The sequence below is a fragment of the Amphiprion ocellaris genome, chromosome 20 (assembly GCF_022539595.1).
Source record: "Amphiprion ocellaris isolate individual 3 ecotype Okinawa chromosome 20, ASM2253959v1, whole genome shotgun sequence".
NCBI lineage: Eukaryota > Metazoa > Chordata > Actinopteri > Pomacentridae > Amphiprion > Amphiprion ocellaris.
The window spans coordinates 17,357,234-17,374,732 of record NC_072785.1 but is presented as its reverse complement, the minus strand read 5'-3'; the positions used below and the strand labels follow the sequence as shown (position 1 = coordinate 17,374,732).

The following is a 17,499-nucleotide window of genomic DNA, read 5'->3' as shown; positions in this document are numbered from 1 at the left end:
TATGTGACATGCAACACTGTCGGTAGTAGGAGGGCACAAGAAGGCGTGCTGTGAAAAACCATAGAAGTAGGTGTCATTATATTTTAAACTGACAAATTTGCATGCTTCAAAATGACTTCTTACTGCAGGTATGACTGCTATTCTGCTGCCATAAACCGAGAGTCTGTAGCACCACTTTCATCTATGTAGTGCTCCCTTGGGACATCTTTACCCAGCAGTTTCACACCTCTGCTCATGTGATTCTGACTGCTCACATGTCTGCCATGTGATCTTAATGACGCTCGTGTGACGTAAAAGTGCAAATTAGCCACAGAGGGTAAGTGCCAGTGATCGTTTATCACTTAGAGGAAGAATGGAAACGGCATAAATTAATCTATAATAACTGACCACACCGAACACGTGTGCGCTCGCTGCTTTAAATTACATGTGCAGCTGGATAATTGAGGGTCAGATGTGCTATAATTTTCCTCATACATGGCTAATTTCATTTCCCACCCTCAGATTTTTTTTATTTTTTTAAGATTCTTGTATTGTTCAATTCCCTTATTTTGTCTTCGTGGCTCAGATAGAATGAGAGCTGTTCCTTCCAAACGCTCCTGAAAGCTCTGCTCTTTGTGAGTGTGTGTTGAATAAAGCTTCAAGGCAATTCATCCCTCTTGGTCTGTGATGCCATTGCTCCAGCGAGAGGACGCACTCAACTGCACAATCACACACACACACACACACACACACACACACACACACACACACACACACACACACACACACACACACACACACACACACACACACACACACACACACACACACACACACACACACACACACACACACACACACACACACACACACACACACACACACACATACAGTATCTCTTTAAGGTCACAGCTGGAGACAGAGTTCAGCACTTCTACTTTAATGACATGCCATGGTGTCCTTCATTCTATGAGTGCACGGGAGGAGAATTAGCCACTTAAGCTGTTTTTTTCTCTCCTCTATGAATCCCTCAGTAAGATTACATCATGTTCAGGATGCTTTTGAAACTACGGAACAGAATTACGAACCAGGAGGCAAATTAAATTTTAAAAAATGGGCAATTTAATTAATTTATTTGGTAAATTTATATGTTTTTATAGCTTTTACATGTGTCTTAAGTTAGTATTTTTCCATATTTTAGATCAACATGCTGCTGACCTTCAGTATGGGCGAGGACTGTCCGTGTCCCACCGACATCCAGGAGGAACTCTACGATTTTCACAACCAGCTGCAGCTCCACTGTGGTGAGTAACAAATCTAGGAAAAACGTTACAAGCTGGTTTATTGTTTATGTTTATTACAATACCTAAATTATTGTTTTATAACATGATGCAGTAGTCTTAAAATGCGCTGATTCATTCTAGAATTATTGCACACATTTTACACATTCAGCTTGCATGAAAATTTAACAATGGAAATAAAAATTAAAACACTGATATGGAAAAGCTCCCACACTAATTGCGTTGCATTTTTTCCTGCTATTTTGTGAGCTGCCGTTGTGTCGGCAACAGCTTATTTGTATCCGTACTTCTTAAATTGCTTTGTTTTCCTCTCTGTGTCCCTTTCCGTCTCTCGGCACAGTATTTATAGTTCACTGCCTCTAAGATTGCTCTGACATCTTGATGTTTTGATAAATTATTGAATTGCCCAACCCTGTGTGGTACTACTGATCTAATGGTAGTCTCTGCCATGCCTCATAGCACCAACCTGTCATGGCTTGAAATTGCAAAGACACTGAGGGAGAGGGATAGACATCACATACTACGCATCATACAAATGAGATGCCTGTTGCACCTGCAGGAAGGCAAACTCCACAGAGATACACTTTCATTATGCTCTATGAATCTAGTGTGTTTGTTTGTGCTGTGCAGGAATCCCTATGGAGGAAGATGAAGACGAGCAGGATAGCTCTATCAAAGGTCGCCTCCTAATGCTGGTGAACAAGATCAAAGGCCAGTCTCACAAAGCAGAAGAGCCCACAGAGAAGGAGCAAGCTGCACCATGTGAGCAAATCATTGCTTTTACTGCAATACTGCTGATTCCTACTGGATCATTATAACTAAATCTGGGTGAAACAACCTGTTTCTGTTTGGCCCGATGATATGTGGATGATTTAGTTTTCTATTCAGAAGGCATCAAAGGCCATCTTCCTTGAACCTGGTTCTGTTGGAGGTTTTTCTGTTCCCTCCCCGTTAAAGGCGCTTTTTTTTTGGTTCCTTCCCACTTCCACTGACTCCTTGCTCATAGAGAATCCAAAGGAAACTGTAGATTGTTAGGTTCTCTGTTCAAAATTTACAAGTTCCTCACCTTACTGTGTGAAGTGCCATGGGATGACATACACTACCAGTCAAAAGTTTAATTTCATGACTATTTACATTGTAGATTCTCACTGAAGGGATCAAAACTATGAATGAACACATATGAAATTATGTAGTAAATAAAAAAGTGTGAAATAAGTCAAAACTTTTTTTTATATTTTAGGTTCTTCAAAATAGCCACCCTTTGCTTTGATTACTGCTTTGAACACTTGGCATTTTCTCGATGAGCTTCATGAGGTAGTTACCTGAAATGGTTTTCCAACAGTCTTGAAGGAGTTTCCAGAGATGCTGAGCACTTGTTGGCCCTTTTGCCTTCACTCTGTGGTCCATCTCATCCCAAACCATCTGAATTGGGTTTAGATCAGGTGACTGTAGAGGCCAGGTCATCTGATGCAGCACTACATCACTCTCCTTCTTGGTCAAATAACCCTTAGACAGCCTTGGAGGTGCGTTTGGGGTCATTGTCCTGTTGAAAAATAAATGATGATCCAACTAAAAGCTGATGGGATGGCATGTCGCTGCAGGTTTCTCTTTACTTAGCTGATTGGTTCTTGCCATAATATGGATTCTAACAGTTGTCAAATAGTGCTGTCAACTGTGTACCAACCTGACTTCTGCACAACACAACTGATGGTCTTAACTCCATTAAGAAGACAAGAAATTCCACAAATTAACCTTGACAAGATGCACCTGTGAAGTGAAAACCATTTCAGGTGACTACCTCATGAAGTTCACTGAGAGAAGGCCAAGGGTTTACAAAGCTGTTATCAAAGCAAAGGGTGGCTACTTTGAGAAATCTAAAATATAAAACATATTTAGTTATTTTACAATTATTTGTTTGCTACATAATTCTATATATCTGCTTCATAGTTTTGATGTCTTCAGTATTTATCTACAATGTAGAAAGTCATAAAAAAAAATAAAGAAAACATTGAATGCAAAGGTGTGTCCAAATGTTTGACTGGTAGTGTATGTTGTGAACTGATGCTATATAAATATGGTTGAAATCAATTATGGTGTTACAACTATAGAGACATACTGAAACACTAGCAAACTAAAAACAGTTAAACCATTGGGAATAGCAAGCTTTCTCGTTAAAAGCTTTTACCTCACATTACAGATGTTCAAGGGTTTCGCTTTCTCTTGCGGCTGGTCTAACATTTGTTATTTACCTGTAAAGGCACAAGCTCTGAACTCACATGTTGCCCATTTACTCCCCACTACATTCTTCCTGTCCATGGCCTCATTCACCTCTTTTTGTACGAACTCTCCGTCTCTGTTCCCGGCACAGAGGGAGGTGGAGGAGAATTAACAGGAGGTGCTCCTGTATTGCAGTTCTAGCACCCTCAGTCTTGCCTCTATTTGTCTGCCGGTGTCATGTGGACTGAGTCACCGGGTAGCAGTCATTTCCATTTCAATTTCTTTTCAATTTCATTATGGTAATACGAAGCCTGGTGGAAGAGAGGCTCCAGAGTGAAGAGCATCCTCTGTTAGCCGCCACAAGACACGGGCAAGAAGAAATGAGAGAAAAAAAACGGGTGACAAAACCAAATCCTTCACCTGATTAAACTCGTAGACACATACAGGCGTGGACTGGGAAAACTACACAAGGTTGAGAGCACACACGGTAACAAAAACCTTTTCAATCACCGTTCTCAATCATTGGGACGCCACAACGGTATAAATGCAGAGCAAGCTGCATCTAATTTCCGATCTCCAGTACCACTCTGGTTAAAGGACCACCAATCATTTGACTGATTGTACAATATTATTTACTGGTAAAAAAAAAAAAAACCCACTCTCCCTTGTCTTGCTAGCCCTGAAAGTTCTGCTTAGATTTGGGTATTTTGAGTTCTATTTATCAGTGTATGTCTCAAATAGTCTTAAAAATGACCCTGTTCTGGCAGTAAAAAAGCCTCATATATCTGCCTTTGATTGGCTAAATAGCAATGTGAGAGAGTGTACTTTTTACTCTTCAAACCCTTCTAAGAAACCACTTGAAATCTTGCCGTCTCAGACTATTCTTGAGTGATGCAGACAAGAAGAAGTGGCCAGATTGCACACGGGTACATTTGGGCTGAACTCGGTGTTGCTGACTGCAGACGCTGAAAGGCAATCTCTCCACAGGGATTAGGTACGACCCTGACAGAGCAGCATATAAGACCACCACACACATCTCTGGCAGCAAGCAGCAAGGTGGGATGAAAATAGAGGAGTGTGTGTCTGTCCCCAAAGGAATGCTTCGCGTTATGGTGTTTGTGGTCTCTGCAGGGGAGTTGTGCAAGGTCTGACAGATCAGAAGAATAATTTTCATTGGCAGCCGGAGCTCAGGAGCGTCACAGTACTTTTAAACAGCTGAATGCTTCGAAAAGCCAGGAAGGAAGTGGAATAATGGAAAATCTGCCAAAAATGTTTTTAATTTGACTCATTTTGTGATTGTACATGTTTGTAGTGACACTTAAAGCTTGATTGGGAGCCAGACTTGTTTGTCTTTCTTAGTTGGAACTGCTTTCTTTTCCCCTTTCAATGGCTTTGATGCAGTACAGCCAGACGAGCTTCCAAGAGCTACACAAACACTGAAGCTGTACTTACAGCTGAGTGTTAATATCGGCATGCTAATATTTCTTCAGTAGAACTAGTTCTCATTAAAAGTGTACACATTGTGTTCTGCAGATGTGGATTGTTCAGATTAACAGCTTGTTTCAAACTTAACATTCAGAAAATTCAGCTGCAACACAATGTTGGACCACAGACAAATTCTATTCACATCGACTGCACTGATGGCATTTCAAAGTTAAATCTAATTAAGTCTGACTAGCAAATTAGCCACATCCTGCCAGGGCGAAGCCAGAGTTTTCTCAATTATGTTTTATCTTTTTTAAATGCTTTCTCTGCCTTTTGATCATTTGGAGGAAACAAGATGTCCCTTGAATTGGAAGAAAAAAGTTCACCTGAAGCACTGTGAAATACTCAAGTACATTAATACAGCACTGCAGCTATGAATTATGTAGGCCTTTACCCGATTACACTGCAGAGGCAGACCATTTTTTAATATTATCATTTACATTTAAATGATGGTTCAGAAAACACAGACATTTCTGCCATTCATAGTAAGCAATGAAGTCATCTGCTGTGCCACATGCATAAATTGGTTCAGCCCTTTTTCAACTTGAAGAGAAGTGGTGGACATTCTACTTTTGTTTGTCCAGTGCAACACAGCATTTAAAAGCAAATTTCCAGTGGGCTCCACACACGTTAATCTGCTGCTCATCAATAAAATGTATTATTGAAATGGACTAATGATGAAGCTGAATGGAAAAACTATGGGTATACTGTGGAATTTTTGATCACGAGGGGTTCTGTGGGGCAATAATTTACATGAAAGGGACTTTATTTAGTTTGTAACATGCATATTTACATCCTACAGTTGTAAATATTCATTCCAAACAAAATTTTTGATCCATAAGAATACATTTTTTTATGAAAACAGGTCACATCTATCCAGTAGATGCACAGATTGAACAGTAAATGACCACTGTACTCTATTTAAGAAGTAGGATAATTTTTCCTAGATTTCTATACAATTAGGCTGTTTTTTTGCAACCAGTGGAGTCACCTCCTGCTGGCTAATAGAAGGAATGCAGATTTAAGTCCTTTTTTTTTTTCTCTTCCGCATTCTCTTCACTTTTCAGACCTGGGGATGTGTGATAAGGAAAGATTAGAGTTACTGTTGCATCATCAAACATTTGAGGTTCAGCCTCCAGGTGCCATAAACATCTGTACCACATTTTTTGACAATCCATCCATTAGCTGTTGACATAATTCAGCCTGGACACAAGTGGTGGACTGACTGACAGCGATCATCCACTACCATGACTAACACTGCTCAGTCGTGCTATGATTTGTCCTTTTATTATATATTGTGTGTCCAATAATGATAGATTGTTTTGTTTTGTTCAGAACTAGACGTATTTCATTTGTAGCTGTGTGAGTGTACTTGACATTTATTGGTATATTTTTCTAAAAGAGGGTTTATGAGGAGACTGTAGGATAGCGAGTGAAGAAGACAAAAAATATTCTTTGCTGTGACTCCAGCCATAACTCCTCCTCCCCATCACATCATCTCACTCCCAGAGACCCTGAAGATACAGACGGCGCCGTAGCCTTGGCCATTATTTCATAAGAATGAAGCCAAAGGAGCGCAGAAGTCGTTTTCCTCCTCTGATGAATGGTTCATACAGCAGGAGCATTTAATGCTCAGATATGACGACTTGCCTCGAAGAAATCCGTGTGTGTGAGAACGAGAGCAAAGGAGTTGTGTGTGAAGTCTTACACCATGAAATAAGCTGGCTTCCATCGGTGTAACTCAAGACTGGCCAGATTTGTACGTTAGGTTGTAGTGAGGGGAAAGTGCTGGAGGGGTGTATTCAGCAGCAAAGCAGATGGAGAGGGAATGAGTGAGTGTGTTAGATCGTGTGACGGAGTGAGAGTCAGGTGTTGTGGAGACTGTTGGCTGAGAGGAAGAAATGTCTCTTCTCGTTTTGGAAAAAGCTGGTGCTTCTGCCCTTTCTCTGACACCTACGCGCCCCTCGGCAGCAGGATCTGTTACAGCTGACATTCTGCTGGTTCCCCACCCAATCTCACAAAATACAGACACACACACCCTTGCACTGATTGACAACCCTGTGTCAAAGAGTCATTCGAAAAACCAACACATCCAATCAACCAAACTGACACGGGGACCTTAAAAATGCAATCAGCTAATTGCAGTGCTTTTAAGGAAATCAATTCTGTTCAAATGACTCCTTTTTTATGGTTCTGAATTGTTTAATTGATGTCTTTCTCTCCTTTGTGTATTCATACCCCAAGAAGAAATACACACCCTCACCCACACAACCTATGGATCCAGTTTTAATGAAGCCTTAAGGGTAACTCACATATGAGCTGTCCAAACAAATGTCTTCTTTTGACCTCAGAAGCAGAACTATTAATATCTTATCCTCTTCCCTTCCTTATTCTTTACATAACACGGCTTGGTTTCCGCTCCACTGAAAATGTGCCTTTCCATGAATGAGCTCGCAAACTGTGTTTTCTTTTCCACAGAGTAGAAAAAAAAGGTCTGACATTGTTGAAACACACCTGATTACCTCTGCTTTAAAAGAGGCAGCTGACACACACACACACACACACACACACACACACACACACGTACACGCACACACACACACACACACACACACACACACACACACACACACACACACACACACACACACACACACACACACACACACACAGAGTTCTTTTTTTTTTGTTTTTTTGCTCAAGCTGAAACCAAGTGATAGACTGTGAAAGATCTGTCTGTTTTTTTTTGTTGTTGTTCTGTGCTCAAGCTCAAGGTCTTATTTGCATTACTGAGCCAGTTCTTCTTTTCACTGCTCAAGCATTGGTTGTTAAAAAAGGGAGCATCCAGTCAAGTGGAGACTCTTTCAGCCTAATGGAGCTTTGTGTTGGGATTTATGTGTTAATGTGCATCTTTGTGTGCATAAGTGCTTCAATGAGGTTGCTATCTGTTTGTGCGACCTCAGCTAATGGAAGGGGGATATATTTTTTCTTTTAAATCCAAAAATGTACAGTAAGGCTTACAGTGAGCACTTCACTGCCAAAGCACACCTCCTTTTACCATTTAATACGAGAAAATCCTGTCTCGTTTCAAGCAATATTCATTTTGAGTAAGAAAAATGTAGTTTCTATACCTAGCTATATCATTTTCCTTATTATAAATGTAACTTTATGCTCATTAGGTAGTTTTAATGATGCCTGAAAGCAATATAGTGTAGGAAGTTGCATGATATAATAATACCTAGATGATATTAAAGCTGCATTTATTATGTTTTGTGCATTAACGATAAATGAAATGTTTGTTAGTTATGTCAAGAAGGTCACTTGTGTTGCTGAATCCACTGAAAAGTTTGATCAAACTCTGTACTTTCTCTCAGCTCTACTAAGCATTTTAGCATCTTTCAACTCATTTTTGGTTTTATGATGAGATCTTTACTGTTCTGATGGACTCTCACCGGTCATGGCAGCAGTTTTTAGTGAAAAAATTCTGCTTGCCCCACACCAAGTGACAGAGAGACAAAGTTGGCAACTTGCTACAGTGAACTTCTACTTCTCCTGAAACTCCCTCAAAAATCACTCTATTGTGGCTTTAATCATGTTTAATGATGTAATTTTTATTCATCTCTGAGAAAGGGAGACGTATAAAGGTCCCTTGGCAAGAGACGTGTCCATAAAAGGCATAAGTTTTATGGCTTAACTGCTATTACATAATATATACTGTCCAAGGTCACTTCAGTAATTTTGCATGCTATGATTTGCATTATAAGTGTGGGATCATTTAAACAAGGTAATATACTTGTTTGAATTATCCAAAGTGTGTGATTGTCATTTTTCTCACTTACAGCATCTTATGTCAGCAAAGTTTCTTGTTCGTTTCATTTAGAACGTGATAAAAACAGGGAATTTGCTATTACCACATATATTCAAATTATTGAAAAAAATCTTTCCAGCAAATCTGAAGGAGCTCATCTCTCAGACCATGGTCAGCTGGGCCCAGGAGTGTCACATCCAGGACGCGGAGCTTGTCCGTAAGATGTTCAGCCTGCTGAGGAGGCAGTACGACAGCATCGGGGAGCTGCTCCGAGCCATGAGGAAGACGTACACCATCAGCGCTGCCTCGGTCCAGGACACTATAAACCTCCTGGCCTCCCTCGGTCAGATCCGATCTCTGCTGTCTGTTCGTATGGGAAAGGAGGAGGAGAAGCTAATGATTGATGGACTGGGGTAGGGTACTAAATTTTTTTGTCCAACTTTCCTTGATTCTTTGAAATCTCCATTTTTATTTAGAAGATACACAATTTGTGATGTCACTTTTTCAATGAACATCTAATATTCTGTCTCCGTCTGTTTTAATTCACCAGTGACATCATGAACAACAAGGTGTTCTACCAGCATCCAAACCTCATGAGAATACTTGGAATGCATGAAACTGTCATGGAGGTGATGGTCAATGTGCTCGGAGGAGACAAGTCCCAGGTTCGACAACTTCTACCTCTATGTTAGTCTGCGCTTCCTGAGGCACCTGCAGAGTTCACGGCACCTCCTCGCCATGAATGATGTTCTCTCTAACCGAGCATTTGTGTTTTAGTCCACATTTGTATGTTAGCATTTGGTGGGAACTACGGTCGCAGGATGAGTGCTCATTAATGAAGACGCGGTCCTGACAACAGCAGAGTCTAGGCAGAAGGGCAGGAAGGGCAGCATGTGGCCGACTGTTTAGCTGGCAGTGTGTGAAGAGGTCTGACCTTTTACACATTAATTAGGAATGAAGACATGCAGGGGAATGTAGTGTAGCAAGCCTAAAGGAAGTTATTACAGTAAACCCAGTACCCCAGAGTAAAGCAGCACCCGCTCCAAAACCACCTGTAGTCAAATTATTGTCTTTTTAGGAGACAGTTTGTTAGCTTGCCTCGGGAAAAAAAATCAGGACTGAACCATGAAGCTTACTCTTGAATTAATATTCAAGAGATAATGTGTGACCCTACTTCTAAATCTGTTTGTGCTACCCTATAGGAAATTGCCTTCCCAAAGATGGTGGCCAGCTGTTGTCGCTTCCTGTGCTACTTCTGCCGGATCAGCCGTCAGAACCAGAAAGCCATGTTCGACCACCTCAGCTACCTGCTGGAGAATAGTAGCGTGGGCCTAGGTGGGTGCAGCTCCATTTAGTATTCAACATTTGATTGTAGTTTAGTCCAATGACTGCTGATGCCTAACTGCTGCTTGGTTTTACCTGATGAAGATGATTCATGTCAAAACTTACAAATATGTAGAACTTACAAGAGGGTGTAAGGTATCTAAATATAAAGATGTAGTGGTTGTCATATTCTCCTTCAGAAAGACCCAAACATATCTATAAAACAAGCTCCAGAATGTATGAAAGATGAGTTGCAAAAACTGCCAACACTCTCATTAATATTGGTGATGCATTGTAACCACCCTTTGGCCACCAGCAGACTTGTTCTGTTCCTCTGTGCTCACATACAGATGGATGAAAAATCAAAGGAAAAACTAACACAAAGTTTATTAGAAAGGTGTTTGGTAACTTGTGCACCAGAACAGCTTCAGTGCTCCTTGGCTTTGACTCTCAAAGTCTATTGAACTCTACTGAAGGGATGAACGGCATTCCTTCAAAAGATATTCCCTCATTTGAAGTTTTCATGATGGTGGCAGAGAGCACTGTCTAATTTGTTGATCCAAGATCTCCTGTAAGTGTTCAAATGGGTTAAGATCTGGCAACCTATCGTTTTCATGTTGATCAAACCAGTCAGTGACTTCTCATGCCCTATGGATGGGTACGTTGTCGTCTGGGAAGAGACCGCTTTGTCAGGATAGAAATATTTTATTCGAGAATAAAGGCGATCACAGAAAAACTCTGTATATTTCTGCAGTGATGCTTTCCTCTGAAGAGACAAGTTGACCCAAACCTTGCCAGCCCAATGCCCCCCACTCCAAACTAAAGTCACTGAAGGCCATCACTGTAGGGTTTCTAGTTTTTCCTCTAATTTGTCCCCTATCTGTATATTAGCCTCACACCTTGAAAGATGTGTGTGTATGAGAGAGTCTCCCTTAGATGCACACAACCTTGTACCCAGATACGAAAGCTTCCACACTACTCCACGTGTTGCTTGTGAATGAGGTAGCACCAAGTTATGTAGCACGATAAACCAAATAAAAATGAAGTCCTAAGAAAAAAAAGTTATTTGGACGCGTATAAGCAATAGCCACAGTGTACTAACATGTTTGAGAGCACAGTGCTACATAAACTGGTTCCCACCAGCTCTATTAAATCTGATATAACTGAAGTATCTGGTGCAAACTGAACTCACACTCGTGTTAACTGTGTGCTGGCACATTGGCTCCTGGTGATATCTCCAAGAGGGGAAATACCACCCCCTGCTGTTTCTTTAGCATCAATTGAAGTGTGCACACTGGCACATTGTAGCTGTCTAGATATACTAGTACTATTATAAAATAGAGTAGAACTTGCTGTAAGAAGTTGAGTATAAGCGGCTTTATTTTTGTTTTAGCTTCTCCAGCTATGAGGGGCTCCACCCCTCTAGATGTGGCTGCTTCTTCAGTGATGGACAATAATGGCTTGGCTCTGGCACTGGAAGAACCTGATCTGGATAAGGTAAAAAAAAAAAAAAAAAAAAGAGTTGTGAGATTCAGTTACTGTAAAATCAGTTGAAAAAGGGAATCTACACATGCATAATTGCATTTTAAGATAAAGATATCCAAAGTAAATCCACCAAGGATGGACAGTTTAAAGTTGCATATGGGTTTTTTTTGACTACATGTGATGTGATATATGTAATGTCTCTGCAGGTGGTCACCTACCTGGCTGGCTGTGGTCTCCAAAGTTGCCCAATGCTTCTGGCTAAAGGTTATCCAGACATTGGCTGGAACCCCATTGAGGGCGAACGTTACCTGTCCTTTTTGCGGTTTGCTGTCTTTGTCAATGGTATGACTACTGTTACCATCCAGTCTCTCTTTAAGTCTGTCTCTCATTCTCTTTTTCTGTTTATTCTTGTCTTGTTTCTCTATCTAAACATGCAGAGAAAGATCCCAAAGATGTGAAAGAACTTAATAAGGCTGAATTATCGAGCTAGAGTTTTGTTTAAGGCTATGAAGGGGTTGAATGTGTTGCTGATATTACGTATTTTCTATGTGTGTATACACTCAAATGCTTTTTTTTTTTTTGTCTTCCAAGGGGAGAGCGTGGAGGAGAACTCTAGCGTCGTGGTCAAACTGCTCATCCGTCGTCCGGAGTGTTTCGGACCTGCACTGAGGGGAGAGGGAGGGAACGGCCTCTTGGCCGCAATGAAGGAAGCCATTAAGATCTCTGAGACGCCTGCTTTGGACCTGCCAGGCTCCGTCCAGGGAGTCAGCTCTGATGTGTAAGCCATAAAAATCAAGCAAATCCTATAAAATCAGTGCTGAGGGCTTACCTCGAAGATTAGCCGCTGATCCCCTTTGTCTTGCATCTTAGCTATGATGCCCTTTAAAACTGTTCTTCCTCAAGGCGGGTTTTGTGCTTCATCTCTTCACTTTTCCCACTCTTAGATCTGCTGACGGTGATGACGAGGAGGAGGTGGTCCACATGGGCAACGCCATCATGTCCTTCTACTCTGCACTCATTGACCTGTTGGGACGGTGCGCCCCTGAGATGCATGTATGTTTGTAAAAAGCTGTGAATTGTTTCTTGTTTTCCTGAACTCTTCTGTTGTTTTCTAATTTACTTGCTTTTCCTGTCATCAGCTCATCAACAAGGGGAAAGGTGAAGCTCTGCGTATTCGTGCCATCCTGCGCTCTCTGGTTCCGACTGAGGACCTTGTAGGAATTATCAGCATACCACTCAAAATGCCCATAATCAACAAAGGTACTGATGAGCATGTTCACTCTGATAACATCTTGATATTTTCACCAGACAACAGAAGCTTCTCATTTGTATGCTATGACAGGATATGTAGCAAACATGAAAACACAGTGGTGGCGAAACTCTGCGCATTCAGTGCAAAGTGGAAAGTTATTGATTTCATTTCACTGCTCATGCCTTTTTAATCAGCACAACGCTTTACTGCACACTCCCATAGCTCTGAGTAAGCCAGATCATTTGTATAGCGAGCTGTCTTGCTCTATTGATTGATCTGCATAAGCATGGCAAGGCTCGCCTCTTAAATTTGCTGCTGTGAGCACCGCCACACAAGCTTTGTCAGCAGGCCAAGAGTGAAGACAGCGATCTGAGGCTCCGGCACCAGAAAACTGCTGCTTGCTGCCTAATGAATACACATGACTCCCATAATCAGAAAAGACTTGCCATTATGTACTGTACGCTTTTCCCTCGGTGTTCCTCCGCTCCACACCTGCGTAGATTACGCTGTTCAAGATGCTCTGCCTTCCTTTGTCTGTCTCGATCTCTCTCAGATGGGTCGGTGACAGAGCCAGACATGTCCGCCAGCTTCTGTCCAGACCACAAGGCCCCCATGGTGCTGTTTTTAGACAGAGTGTATGGCATCGAAGACCAGAGCTTTCTGCTTCACCTGCTCGAAGTGGGCTTCCTGCCTGACCTGAGGGCTGCTACCACTTTGGATACGGTAGGCAGACCTGACAACAGCGTGGGAGAGAAATAATGAATCGCCAGCCACTGTAACATGAACTTCATCAAGGAGTTTCAGGATCAATAATATTGGGAACCTTTTATACTAATGAGGAGCTCCTCATTAAGCTGAGGTTCTAGTTTCATTATGTTTGATTAATGTAATTGTTCTTTACTCTTATTTATCAAAGAAAAAGTTTATAGAGTTTTAAGTAGATGAACTAAATCATTGGTACAGAATGCTAGATTGCTTAACCCAAACTCTGCAATCCATATGGTGCAGACTTTCAGATAAAATGAATCTATCATCATGTAATTTGTTAAAAAGGTTAATTCAAAGCACAGTCACACACAAGGGAAGAAAAGTTGTTTTCAGCATCTGGCAAGCAATTAAGTCAGTTATTCAGTATTCAAGCTGGTGCTTGAGGTCTGGTGATCTCCTCAGCAACAACTCAGTCCTCTATGACACTTGTTTTGTTTTTAGATGTGGCCTTCCCTTAAGCTGATGTCTTTCCTGGTCAACATTGTTAATGTGGCAACAGCAAAGAATATCACTCAACCCATGGCTGTTATTTCTGATTCATCTATGTAAACATAGTCCTGTTTATACTGACAGACACTCATTAATTTATTGAATGCATGTGCGAGTACCTGAGGTCATTGAGGTTGTAATAGTGCCTGGTTCTGCTTACAGTAGCACAAGTAATAACGACGCAGAATCTTTGCAGAATTTGCTTACATGAGCCACCCTCAGCTATTTGTCATAGCACTTCAAGAAAGGCTAGCCAAAAAGTGCTGGCAACATGTGATTTTTCTTTTGCACAAGTGTTATTTTAAATTTACATATAGTAATTTAACTTTCAAATTAACATGCAAATGCTACCGTGATATTTTCTCTCTACAGGAAGGGTTGTGCACCACAGAGACAGCGCTGGCTATGAACCGCTACATTGGTTCGGCCATGCTGCCCCTCCTCACCCGCTGCGCCCCTCTCTTTGCCGGCACCGAACACTACGCCACCCTCATCGACTCCACTCTGCACACTATCTACCGCCTTTCCAAGGGGCGTTCACTGACCAAGGCGCAGAGAGATGCAATAGAGGAGTGCTTGCTGTCTGTTTGCAAGTAAGGAGCACAACAAACTTATCTAACTTTTTCTAGCCGGTGATAATACACCAACACTCATATCTCACCTGGCAGGAGAAGCGAAGATCAGCAGCATATTTTATCAGCTTTCTAGGGAAATTCTACTGTAAATCAGAGCCCACTTTCCATAAATGTTCTTCCAAGTCAATGCGACAAAACTGGTCAGAGTCTGAAGATGTCATGTTTAAAGGCAGCCCTGGGCAGCAGCACTCTTATCTCTGTCTCACCCTATTCTGCAGGCACCTTCGTCCCTCCATGCTGCAGCAGCTCCTGCGCCGCCTCGTCTTTGATGTGCCCTTGCTGACTGATTACTGCAAGATGCCTCTAAGGGTGGGCAACAGTTTCTTCACTTCTTTCACTCTCTTTAAATCCCTTTGTCATCCTTTATCTCATGTCCCCTGCATGCCTCACTTTTAGTCAGCCTCCCTCATCATCTGCTGGTTACTTTTAATCTTTGTCCTTTCAATTTCTTTTTTTTTGTCTTCTCCTTTTCTGCATGATCTAACCTCTTCTTTATCTGTGTGGTTGCTGCTTGGTTACGCTTTACTCCCCCAGTTTTTTAGATTGTCAACTTGGTGGCGAGCTACCTACAGCTTATTTCCACTGACTCTAGAGAGGGTGTACTTTTAATGTAATATAACTGGTGTTCACTTCACTCTCCCTCTCACACACACACACACACACACACACACACACACACACACACACACACACACACACACACACACACACACACACACACACACACACACACATTCAGAAGTGCACAGTTGCATCACACCTGTGGTGTTAATCATCTGGTGTGCAAGAAGTGGGCAGCTCGAGGAGGGAAAAGGGGATGAAGTACTGGACTTGTGTGATTACAGGCTTGTTGGCTCCACTGCTCCACTCCATCTGTCAGGCCACAGGAGAGAAATGCTGGAGCTGTAATAGATTGTGACTGGCCTGTGAAATGGAAGACGGAGTTGTTCCTCACTTTCATGTACACATTTTATATGTTTTGTGCTCAGAATGGGAGAAGTGATTCCCTTTGAGGTGCTGTTTATTATGCATGCAGTGTGCTGTGTGTTTGCAGTAGCATGCATGCTGATTATCCATCTCTAACAACACTCTGAGCCATCTAAACTCACTATATTTATTATTATGTCTTGCCCTCTGCTCTCTTTGTGACCTCCAGCTGCTCACCAACCACTACGAGCAGAACTGGAAGTTCTACTGCCTCCCGTCAGGCTGGGGTAGCTTCGGTACAGCATCTGAGGATGAACTTCTACTCACCAAGAAGATCTTCTGGGGAGTGTTTGACTCTCTGTCCCAGAGGGTGAGGTGGAACCTATCAAGTTTATTCTGCTACTTAGATCCTTTATAGTTTCTTCATTTTGACTTCATAATGGTCATTTCCATGTAGTTGAGAAACAGCTGACATCTACCTCTTGTTGAAGAACATTTTATAATAGAGTGCGTCACTGAAAACAGTTCACGTCAGCTAATCCATCACAATATCAATTAACATGTATGTATGCAGGGGGCTCGTTGGTTCAAATACCTTGAGGACTGTTAGCGATGCAGATAGTTGGACTCAGCACATCTCTCTAAATGCCCACTCATGAAAGGAGGCTGTGCAAAGGGCCCGTTTGAAAACATCAATATCTGGACAGCCATCATTGATCCAAAGCCTCTCGGGCAGTGGTTCTTCAGCTTTTAGAATAATTCTTCATTAGCGTCTCTTCCGCCGGCCGTTGTGCTGTTTCTCTCAGACCAGAGTAGCTGTACGGCTTTATTTAGCTTTAACGAACAACTAAATACGTTACTTTACATTTGTTAAGTAACATTTCTAGTTGCAGAGATGTACTATAACAACATTTAGAGACAAATTTTACATTTAAGCTTTCTTCTCTCTTTCTCCCCATGCAGAAGTATGACCCAGAGCTATTCAAGATGGCCATGCCTTGCCTCAGTGCCATAGCTGGAGCTTTGCCACCAGACTACGTAGATGCCTCCATTAATACCACTGTGGAAAAGCCTGTGTCTGTAGACGCTCAGGGCAACTTTGACCCCAAGCCCATCAGTACTGCTAAGTAAGAGATTTCCGAGCCAGACATCTATGAGAAATAAAGAATCAGTCTAATTACATTCTGTTTGTAATGATGTGTACAGCACAACTGCACATGACTTCACTAACGTGTTTGCATACATTTGTAAACTAATTGACAATTTATTTATTTTCTAGCATTGCTCTTCCAGAGAAGCTAGAGCATTTTGCCAACAAATATGCCGAGCACTCCCATGAGAAATGGTCTGCAGAGAAGGTAAGGCCAAAGATAAGAGCCTCCACCAGGGGAAATGGGTATTAATTGGTGCACTATTTGACTCAGAGCAAGTCATGAGTGTTGTAAGGAAAGGATGGGACACTAAAAATGTCTCACCTTGAAGAAATATTGTACAGCACGATAATCAACTGAAAAGCATTTCAACCATATAAAAGTGGGGAAAAAATCAATCCAGATCAATATCTCCATGTTTTCATTTATTTCTGTACCACAGCAGTTTTCCCTTTTGGTAGTGCCTCTTTTTGATATAAAGGAAAGGGATGCTCTGGGCATGCTGACAATAATTGTGGTAGTCTCTGAGCAGAAGACCTCTGCTCTCTTTTGTGCCAGCTGCTTAGTTTGCATTGTTGCATCTGTCAAAAAAATTTTAGCAAGAGCTGAGAACGGCAAGATCTGAATGTACCATAACTCTGTAATGTGTGTGTGCTTGATCTTTCTGCCTGTCAAATAA

General features: G+C 41.7%; 1 protein-coding gene across 9 annotated transcripts in view; it reads left to right on the top strand.

Moving 5' to 3' along the window:
- The window catches only part of LOC111587668 (ryanodine receptor 3-like), a 122,043-nt gene that overhangs the window by 74,565 nt on the left and 29,979 nt on the right, over window positions 1-17,499 (top strand). For all 9 annotated transcript variants that reach the window (XM_055005905.1, XM_055005900.1, XM_055005904.1 and 6 more), the window contains 16 exons: window positions 1,181-1,283; window positions 1,911-2,042; window positions 8,930-9,203; window positions 9,341-9,455; window positions 9,993-10,125; window positions 11,507-11,610; window positions 11,805-11,940; window positions 12,190-12,376; window positions 12,543-12,651; window positions 12,738-12,858; window positions 13,404-13,573; window positions 14,480-14,700; window positions 14,961-15,051; window positions 15,899-16,039; window positions 16,633-16,796; window positions 16,949-17,027. In XM_055005905.1, the coding sequence (XP_054861880.1) occupies window positions 1,181-1,283; window positions 1,911-2,042; window positions 8,930-9,203; window positions 9,341-9,455; window positions 9,993-10,125; window positions 11,507-11,610; window positions 11,805-11,940; window positions 12,190-12,376; window positions 12,543-12,651; window positions 12,738-12,858; window positions 13,404-13,573; window positions 14,480-14,700; window positions 14,961-15,051; window positions 15,899-16,039; window positions 16,633-16,796; window positions 16,949-17,027 (2,280 nt within the window). The remainder of the gene's footprint in view (window positions 1-1,180; window positions 1,284-1,910; window positions 2,043-8,929; window positions 9,204-9,340; window positions 9,456-9,992; window positions 10,126-11,506; window positions 11,611-11,804; window positions 11,941-12,189; window positions 12,377-12,542; window positions 12,652-12,737; window positions 12,859-13,403; window positions 13,574-14,479; window positions 14,701-14,960; window positions 15,052-15,898; window positions 16,040-16,632; window positions 16,797-16,948; window positions 17,028-17,499) is intronic.